The following is a 10,587-nucleotide window of genomic DNA, read 5'->3' as shown; positions in this document are numbered from 1 at the left end:
ATGAAATAAATATTTTTTTTATCTAAGATTTTAACTTTATATATATACATATATATTCTTAAATATAATTTAAAATAAAAAAATATTTTCTCTTAATTTATGCTTAATTAATGATTTTTATATTAATTATTAGTCAAAAATAATAAAATATATAATATTAATAAATTACATTTTAAAATATAAAATTTAACTTTTTAAAAATTCATCACTACACATGGTGCATGAAAACACCTAGATTAATAATTGTGACATAGCTATTAAAATTGATCACATGTCTTATAGATTAATATGACATGGACAATTATATTTAATGTTAATTTATATTTTTGATAAAAATTTTAAATATGGTAATAACTCATATATTATATTTATTATCAATTTATATTTTGGACTTTTTAAAAATATGGCAATAACGCATAAATCATCATTAAAATAAATATATTCAATTATGGCATTTCAAATTTTGAAATATCATTTAAATTAAAAATATTTCAAAATATATACATATTTTTAGAAAATTATAAAATTAAATCATAAAATCAAATTAAATCGTAAAATCTTTAGTTTCTTATATATATTTAAAGATTTTATAAATATTGTTTAATTTTAATTTTTGACTATTCTGAAATTTTACATATTTATTTAATATATTTAATTAAAATAAATAGAAAAATCTACCTAAGATTATAATTTTAAATATATACATGCACATTCTTAAATATAATTCAAAATAAACAAAATTGGTTTTATCTTAATTTTAATGTTCAGTTAAATCAAATTTATATTAAAATATTGATAAAAAAAGAAAAAAAATAAATATAATTTATATTTATCTTTTAAAAATATTTTAAAATTCTTTTACTGCACATGGTGCAGGAAAACACCTAGTGTGTCTTGATATAATATATTGTATACATATTTGAATTCAATTATATACCAATTGGCCTACAAAAACATTGATCCACATATTTTACTGAATCTCATGAGTATATTGCTACCTTTTCGAATATGAAAAACATGTTCCGACCATGTGATCAAGTATGCCTTTCTAAATCAGTTTTTAATATGTCGACCACATTATAATGTCACTTAAAAAATTGCCGTGGGGAAAATCGTGATTGCAAAGTTGCGATTATGTGTAAATCCTAAACTCATTTTCAGTTCTCAGCCAAAAATATAAAAAGGTTGAACTCATATGATGAAAAGGTCTCAAAGACTTTCAAACACATCACAAGGGATTATTTATATGATATCGTGTCTTCTTTTAGATATATTATCAACTTTGTTTCCCACTTTCTACGTTTCGTCGTGTTCCATCTTTATCAATGTTTAGATTTCATGTCCAAATATAGATTGGGTTTGGTTTGGGTCAATCCAAAGCTGTGCGTGAGAAAGATGAATAATAATGCAAATGAAAGAAAAACTATATTTTTATAACTTAAGATCACTAGACGATATAATCACGGAACCAAATAAAAGCATTCTTTCTTATAAAATGCGAGAGTAGGATTAGACATAGTTATGGTTAGAGAGTAATGACTGGAATTTGATTAAAATCCATTCTTCTTTCATCGCATATAATCCGAATCATGTAAACTTGGGGCCATGAGGGTAAGACTATACTAATAACATTTTAATATATCTCTTTTACGTATTGAAACTACCATTTCTGTGAAACTATTTTGATCAAATTTTTCTTCTCAGAGTTCCAACAATGACTTTAGCCACCAACCACCATCTTCAGATCATAGGATGATAGGACACACTGAACCACACATAAAAGCAGCAACGAAGTCTTAGAACATGCAAAGATGTCTAACAACGATCATTTTCACACTCTTGTGAATCGCACTAATTATGTCAACACCATGCAAACATATTGTATAGTATTAGTCAAAAAAAACATATTGTATAGTAACTTACTACACCAACAACAGCAAAAAGACAAAACCACCATGGTTGCTGTCTCTCACAAATACTATTCAATCATTGATTGAAGTCCTATCAATCATAATTCCATCAACATAATTTAGAGGGAGGTAGATAAAAAGAGTTATCATCAAATTCCTATCAATGTTTATGTTATGGCCACTCAACAAATCCAAGAACGATTAATGCATAAACCATTTTTCAAAGATGAACCAAAAATTAATTCCTTCATCTAGTAATTTAGAAAGTTTAACCCCCCCCCCCCCAAAAAAGTGTACTTAGAACCCTTATGAGTAAAAAGATACGATTAGACCTTTGGATGATCAACTTCTAACCCATTATATTTTTAACCTAGAGATAGTTCCTTGGTCGCCATGCAAAGGTCCTGCGTCCTTAGTTCCTCATATGTTTGTTAAGTCGTTACCAGATGGTGGGTGAAAGTTGGTGATTTTGGCGACGGAGTCCTCATCATCTATAGAACATCATCCATATATATTTCATTCAATTTTACAAACACTTTTAACATATTGCATGTGATGAAGTGTGCCTTTTGAAAATCACATTCCATTGCCTCCCGCACTATACATTACATGCCATTTGAGAAGAAAAAGCAGTGGGAAAATGCTCTGCAAATGTGCGAATGAGTAAATATAAGGAGAACTTTTGAAAACAAAAAGCTGTAAAGTCGTATGATATAAAATGTCACAAAACACACCACAAGGGACTGTTTGTTAGATATATCTTTTATGTAGATATTTATCAATCAACTTTGTCTGCCACTTCAGTCTCTGGTCTCCATTTCATTTTCATAGACCCAATCCATAGAACAAATTTTTTACGAGAAAATAACCAAAATAACATATATGGAACATTGTGATATTAAAAACTCACATTCGTTATATAATCCCAAAAGAACACCGACAAGGAAAATACTCTCATTTTTTTCTTTGTTGTAAATGTACAAAATATTGCAAAACATCAATGTCAGTTCTTCCTAATGAAACTGCCTTTTGTTTGGTGAGAACTTGTGAACATCCTTCTCCCAATGCAATACTGCAAGTCACAAATAAAAGCAAGTAAAATTTTTAGGACAGTTGTTTCATTATCTGCCACGCACTGCAATGTAAACCTCATGGAATCCCAAAACGTGTAGTTGTAAAGTGGTTTACGGAGCTCCAACTATTAAAGGTCCAAACCTCAAGTATGATAAAGTATCAGCAATTAACTCAAGTAACAACTCTCAACGCTTTTAACTGCTCGTACAAACCTTAAAGGCCAACGTTTTCCAACTAATCTGTCGAAGACCTATAAGTCTCTTGAGTCCAATATTTAAGCTAGTCTTATCTAACTAGATATGCAGTTCATGATACACTTCTTCTGCATTCCTTACAACCACTATAAACTATAGTTGCTTTCCTCTCTAGTATTTTTGCATCGAAAGATAAGATTACACTGCTCAGCAGAACTAATTTTCAATCATCATGTTAAGACAGTCACAGTGAGACCCCCTCAGAACTATCCAAATTCTCGGTTTACAATTACAAAAGCACAATTTTTTACATACTAAAGCACACTGAACAAATCACCAGAGCAGTTTCTAGACAATTTGACAATCATATATGCACGCACGGCACATCTAGAGAAGATTACCTATTCCTATACTGCAACAAACTTTCGATTTTCTTCAAGGCTTTCAGCACCCTCTTTTATTTCTTAGGGTTAAGACAGGAGCCAAAAAAAAAGTTCCTTTATATGATCTCAACAATTAAGGTTAGAGGCTTAGAGGAGCTTTAGCTCGGAAACCCAAAATACCCATATAAAAGCAACGATTTATATATAACAAACAGAGAAAGGAGCAGCAAGAGAAATAGAGGAACTAGTTTTTGCCTATGAATTTTCTTGATCAAGCAGTCACATTTGATCTCCATAACAGTAACAGATGCCTATAGCAAAATTTCAACTTCAAGCTAAGGTGTAAGGCATCGATACAATGGCCATAGTATATAACTTTACTGTAGAAAGTCACACAAAGACAATGGCAGAAATCAAAACAAAAGGGTTCTTAGTAAGGCAAGATACAAACCTCAATCCAGATCTTCCTGCCTGGTCTCAAGATTAGACCCACCACCACCACCACCACTTCCATGTCCTCCTGACCCTGAACCCTCCTGTCTTCCCAACGGCCAAGGAAGCTGCACACTAAACCTCCTCGGAGTCTGCTGACCATCCCCACTCGTCCCACCTCCTCGTCCCCTACTCTCATAATCAGGATCATCGGTAGGCAACTCAAACCGACAAACGGGACAAGAGTTATGCAACTGAAGCCAAGGCATCAAACAATCCTGATGGAACACATGCTTGCAAGGCATCTCCTTCACATCGCAACCATCCTCAAACTCATCCATACAAACAGCACACTGGTTCATCATCTCATCATCCTTCAACAACCTATCCTTACTCACCTTAACAGTCGGCAATCCATCCACAGCCGACTTCGAAGCCGGAGGAGTCCCGTAGCGGTTGGGATCGTTCTCCGCCAGCTGCTGAATCAGCTCCTCGAGACCAGGGCCCAAGAAGTAGTCCCCGAAGTTTCGGTTAGAGAAGGGATCAAGAGGATGGTGGTCCTCGATGAGGAACTGCACGTGCGTGCCGGTGGATTGCAGGTGGTGGAGATGGCTCTGGAGAAACGACACCGGATCAAAGGCGTTGTTGTTGTTGCCTTGAGGAGAGGAGCGTCCGAAGAGGAGAGGGAGGAAGGTGGAGAAAGGGTCGGACATGGGGAAGAAACCGGAGGAGACGGGGTTGAGATTTGGCGGGAGATTGGGGACGGGTTCGTCGTCTTCTTCGAGAAAGCCGCCGGAGCAGAGAGGACAGGAGGGATCGGCGGCGGAGGAGGAGATTGAGATTGTGACTGTGCGGTTGCACTGGTGGCAGAAGTACATCTTTTCGACCGCGGGGGCGGTGGAGGGAGTTGAGTTTTCGCCGGTGGACATGACGGAGTCTGCGAAATTTCGTCGGAGCGCGAGGTGAGAGAGAGAGAGAGAAAAATACTTTGGAATGTGGCCGACTCAGACACCGTCCTTAACGATAGTTGGGCTTTAGTTTACGGACGGCCCATGTTTACTACCAATGAATGTTACTGACCTTTTTTATCAAAGGAATGTTACTGACTTTGAAGATATTTTCTGGAATTACTATCCTTTTTGTGGATTCTATACTAATTTCTCCAAAATTAGATTTTAATAGAATCTATTGAATGTTGAAACTTTTCTTCTACAAATTTATTAACAAAACTGAATTTGAGATTTTGACCCCAAAAAAAAACTGAATTTGAGAGATAAATATATTTAGAGTTTAACTGGTATACCACGATAGCAGAAAATAACATTAAGTATAACTAGAAAAAAAAATAAAAAATGAATAAAATTTAGGATAATTATCTCAAATATTTTTTTTAAATTTTTGTCACTAAAAAGTAAAATACCTAAAATACTCTTTTTATTTTAAATTTCTTTGATATTTATTTTATTTTTGAAATTTGAAAATCATCCCTAAAATCAACTCATTAACTCTAAACCATAAATTTAGATTAGTTAACTTAAAAAATATAAATATACTTTTACTCTTTAATAAAATTTATTTTGGTCATTGTCTTCTTTAAAACTATTTTTAATTTTTATGAAAATAAATTAAAAAAAATTATCCGAGAAATTTCTTCTTTTTTTTTAACTCATCAAAAGAGGTTTAAGGTTGAGCTCTTCTTCGCTTTCTTTTCCTTTTGTCGTTGATTCTAAGCAATTTTGGATCCCTCTGTTTTGGATTACGTTTATGTTAAACCGAGAAATTTCTTTAAACTTTACATACTAGAAAATTGATTCACTTTTGTGGTCTTTTTAATAGACGATATATTGACTCCTATCCTATAGTTATTTACCTACCTTATCTATTAAAATATCCTTTATGTAGTTATTTACCTACCTTATACATTTGTTTAGGTGTTGTGTCTTGTGTTTTTTTTTTCTTTGAAGTTTGTTGTGTCTTGTGTTGTGTAACAAGTTATTTACCCTACCTTATCTTTGTAATCTTCGGATGAGTGAAAGTAGTTAGTTGGTAACAGGGGTTTATCAGTGTTAGATACCATTACCAAATATCATGGACATGTTTGACTGTTTGTTAGAATGTTTCTTTTACGATCTGTCTTCTTATTTGGTTTTGCATTTTCACATAATAAATCAGAAAATATCCTTTCGTTAGTTTTTATTTAATTTTACTTTGGGCAATAGTACTAGAAACTGAAACCTGTCATGAAATAAATCCATAATCTCTTTTACGATCTGTCTTCTTATATAACTCATTTTTCTCAAATATAAAACTATTCTTGTTCTACTGATGACTATTACTTGTTTCTTAGCATTAGAACTCATTCATATAAATGTTAAGTAAGAGTACAAAAGCATAAGACAAACTGATTTCACTTTTGAATACTTTTTTGTTTTCTTAGCTTTCTTTAGTCCAAACTAAGATTGCAACAGAGACACTGAACAAGGAAAATATCAAACTAAGTCTATGCATCAAAAAGCAGAGAAGCTTTCTTTCAGGAATAAACATATTTTGGCATTTTCTTTTTAAATTTTCTCACAAGTCTTTTTGCTCAAATAAAACATTACTCATCATCATACAGACTTTTGCTGCATCTCAGCAGCACTAACACCAACAGCTTCATCAGGAATAAACCTTCCCCAGAACCAGTGTGCCTTCCACACTCTGTTCATCTCTTCAATGGGTACATTCTTCGTCTCAGGCAACATCAAGTAGATAAATATCGTCATTATGAAGACAAACACCGCAAAGAAGAAGAATAGTCCAAACTTCATGTGACAGAGCATTGTCAGGAAGAGCTGAGCTACAAGGAACGTGAAGAACATGTTGACCGCTACGTTTATAGCTTGAGCTGCTGATCGGATCTCTAGTGGAGATATCTCACTAGGTACCAGCCATCCCAACGGTCCCCATGACCAGGCGAAACCCGCCACATAGATGCAGATCAGCGCCACGATCAGATTAGCATCTGTTTTCCCTATGTTCCCTGTCCCAACCGTTCCGAATTTGACTCCAATCATGACTCCAATAGCGATCTGCAACACACATGATGGCGTTAAAGAGATTGCGTGTTTATCAAGAAACTAGGTTTAGGGTTAGGGTTTTTGTGTTACCTGAGAGATAAGCATCTGAATTCCTCCCTGGAGGAACAAGACTCTTCTTCCAAACCTATCCACTGTGAAAACAGAGACAAAGGTACACAAGAGCTCGATGATCCCCGTTACCATAGCCGATAAGAGCGAGGCTTTGCTACCAAACCCTAATGTCTGAAACAGAACCGGCGCATAAAATGTAATGACATTGATTCCGGTAAGCTGTTGGAAGAAAGGAATGAAGCATGTCATGATCAACTGTGGTCTGTAACGAGGAAGCATGATATTCTTCCACGGGTGTTTCACTTGCTTAGACTCCTCACTCGCATCGATGAGATCTTGAAACTCTTCATCGACTTCACTCGTTCCTCGGATAGATTGAAGCATTTTCTTGGCATCTTCGGTGAAGCCACGTTCGATGAGAGAGTTGGGTGTGTCGGGAAGGACAAGAGCTCCGATCATGATCATCATTGCAGGGACACAAGCTAGCCCTAGCGAGATTCTCCATCCCATGTTGCCTTTGATCTGCGCGGTGAAGTAGTTGATGATCGTTGCAACAACGATACCGAATATAATCGCTACTTGAAACCCATTGTTGAACGCTCCTCTTAGATTCGGAGGAGCCATTTCCGACAGATAAACCGGAACAGACTGAAACCAAAAACCAAAATCTATTAATAAAGGCCAATGTTTTTGCTTCTTCGTCAAGTTAGGTTACTGTTTTTTAGAACTTACTTGATTAGCGAATCCGACTCCGAAACCGAGCAAGATACGACCGATGAGAAGCATGGCGATGTTTTGAGCAAAGCCGTTGAAAGCAGAACCGATGAAGAAGGTGAGACCACCGAGGAACATGGACCATTTCCTTCCGAAGGCTCGGGTTATCGTTGAGGCGAACAAGGAAGAGACCAGAGCCGCTAAATAGAGAGACGAAGTAAAGAGAGTGAGAAGCTGACTATCAAAACGACAGTACTCGTTCTCGTGTGCGTTCTTCATCTTCTTGTGCACGTAAGGGAAAAACTCTTCCAAGAATGGCTCCATTTGGGTTACCCCTCCTACAAGAAACAAAAAAGCCCCAAAAATTACTCACTGGATATCTCCAAGATTAGGACAAAGAAGAACAAGAGTTGAAAAAAAGAACCTGAGATTCCGAGATCGTATCCGAAGATGAGACCACCAAAAGCACCGATGAAACATGTTACGAACACTTTCGGTGTGAGTTTGTAGTTATAGTTTCGAACTCCCGGCGTTTGACTGACGAACCCTCCGGCCATTTCTCCGATTTGCTAAAACGACGTCGTGGAGAGCAGTGTTGACTTTTTTTCTGTTTAAGACAGAGGAAACAAACAGAGCAGATCTTGTTCTTCTACTTGGTGTTTGTCTTTGTTTCTTTCAGACAATTGTTTACCCGTGGTAGATCTTGTCCGAAAAGGATTCGGAGAAGAAAAAATTAAGAAGAGACAAGAAGCGATATGATTATGAAAATGGAGAAGAAGAGTTGAAATTTATAGGATGAGAAGTAACTTTCGGGCTGACTTTGAGATGACAATGAAGAAGAAGAAGAAGAACAGCTATTCTCGTTCTTACCCACTTGCCTATTCCTCTGGATCTAATCTTCTTCCATAAATCTCGTGTCTTTTTATAGTTTTTATTTGTTGATTTTTGTTAAATATAACGTTGTGTTAGATGAAGTATAACGTTAGGTGAAGAATAACGCTGCAAAGTAGTATGAGACAAAAAGTTATAAGATAAAAACACAGACACACACACCTTCACATTTGTGTATCAGTAGAACTACAATTTTGACTCGATTAAATCTATTTTTCTTTTCTCTTGACACTTTTTCAAAAAGACAGATATTTTTAATTGATTTTGTGGCTTTAAATGAGTAAACGCCCGCAAAACTGGGTCAATAGACGGAGAAGACCGCTACTATTTTTTTTTGTTAGATAAGATTTTATTGCCAGCTTCTTTTTCTTTTGTAATTAAAATCAGATAAGATTTTTAGTCAGATTTTCTTTTCCTTTTGAAGTTACATTCAAAATTACATTCTACCTAATGGGTATTTTTAGAGCCTCTACATTAGTTGAACTCTAATAGATATATATACCTACAAAATAAAGAAATAAAAGTAAAAGTAAGACACAAATTTTTAAATAAGAAACTTATTAATAATCATGAGAAAAATCTCATTACGTTTGTCAATTTATAAATATTTCAAAATTCTAAAATGTTAAAACTTAATTGAGAAATTGCCAAAAATACCATTTTCATAGTACCATTTTTCATGTTTACACTAACCACTTTTACCACTACTTTTAACGAAGGGTTTAGATTTGAAGGTTTAGGATTTAAGGTTAAGATTTGATGTTTTAGGGTTTAAAGTATATAGTTTAGGGTTTAGAGTTGAGGATTTAGGGTTTATAGTTTAGACTTTAGGGTTTAGGGTTTAGGATATTGAATTTAGGGTATATAGTTTAGGGTTTAGGGTTTAGAGTTGAAGATTTTGGGTTTAGGATTTAGAATTGGAGGTTTATGATTTAGAATTTGGGATTAGAATTTTGAAAAGCATATAAAAACAAAGATATAAGAGCTTTTACCATTTTAATAAATAAAGTATTTTTGAAAATGTGTCTTTAGTGGTGGTAAAGATGAATAATGGTACCTTGAAAATGGTATTTTTGAAAATTCTCCAACTTAATTAAATTATTAAATCTTAGTAAATATTAATATTATTTAGTTTAGATATTCATTTGAGAAATTTTACAGAAAAGCTCTTTACTGTTACTTTTATCCTTTGGGATTTTAAAGTGATGCTTAGTTGTCAATCTATATCCAAAATCTGAGGTCAGCATTTGATACCTTAATAACATTTTGTTACTCGTGATAACCTTTCCATTCACATGAATGCATTGATCTAATTGAATGTAACATTTTGATATTATCCAGAACAAACTTTAGTGGAAATCTATGTATTTATTGATTATCAAAAGCATATTGTACGTCAAATTGCTGTAAGATAATATTCATGTGTCAGAAGATAATCAAACAATGTTATTCAAAAAGTACGTTGTATCTGTGGGGCTATTGATTACGATATGGAAACAAAAAGTTGACTATCAGCCCTTATTTATATATATATGGATAACTAATTATTCGTAAACTATACGTAGTTCCATACTTTTCAGTCGTACTCTTTCGTTGTGATCTATACTCCATTAGTCTACATTGGAAATTCAAGTCGTCGGGTGACATTATTTCATTTATCATGATGTTTCCACAACGTTTTCGTCATATTCGTATTAATGATGTAATGATAATATATTGTATGTATATAGGCGGTGTTAAACCAAAAACAAAACAAAAAATGTACTCCTATATAGGATGTAATTTTCCCTTTTCCTGTAAAACAGTGTGACTTGAGCTTATTTTTTTTCTTTTTGCTAAAAGGCATTCTATTAAAACA

At 34.1% G+C, this 10,587-nt stretch overlaps 2 protein-coding genes across 2 annotated transcripts; both read right to left on the bottom strand.

Annotated features, from left to right (window-relative positions):
* Nucleotides 1–2,751: 2,751 nt before the first annotated feature.
* Nucleotides 2,752–5,030, bottom strand: LOC108861203 (E3 ubiquitin-protein ligase RING1-like). The gene is made up of 2 exons (XM_018635030.2): nucleotides 4,013–5,030; nucleotides 2,752–2,982 (listed from the first exon to the last, which is right to left on the bottom strand). The coding sequence occupies exon 1, from the start codon at nucleotides 4,920–4,922 to the stop codon at nucleotides 4,014–4,016; it is 909 nt and encodes a 302-aa protein (XP_018490532.1). The 5' UTR covers nucleotides 4,923–5,030; the 3' UTR covers nucleotides 2,752–2,982; nucleotide 4,013.
* A 1,450-nt stretch (nucleotides 5,031–6,480) lies between these two features.
* On the bottom strand, nucleotides 6,481–8,838 carry LOC108857122 (sugar transport protein 4). Its single transcript, XM_018631055.2, has 4 exons — nucleotides 8,263–8,838; nucleotides 7,857–8,176; nucleotides 7,143–7,772; nucleotides 6,481–7,064 (listed from the first exon to the last, which is right to left on the bottom strand). Exons 1-4 carry the CDS (start codon nucleotides 8,393–8,395, stop codon nucleotides 6,603–6,605), a joined length of 1,545 nt encoding a protein of 514 aa, XP_018486557.2. The 5' UTR covers nucleotides 8,396–8,838; the 3' UTR covers nucleotides 6,481–6,602.
* Between the last annotated feature and the right edge of the window lie 1,749 nt (nucleotides 8,839–10,587).

This window comes from Raphanus sativus, chromosome 5, assembly GCF_000801105.2.
Source record: "Raphanus sativus cultivar WK10039 chromosome 5, ASM80110v3, whole genome shotgun sequence".
Lineage (NCBI taxonomy): Eukaryota > Viridiplantae > Streptophyta > Magnoliopsida > Brassicales > Brassicaceae > Raphanus > Raphanus sativus.
The sequence above is the reverse complement of the archived record's forward strand: the minus strand, read 5'-3'. Positions and strand labels throughout refer to the sequence as shown.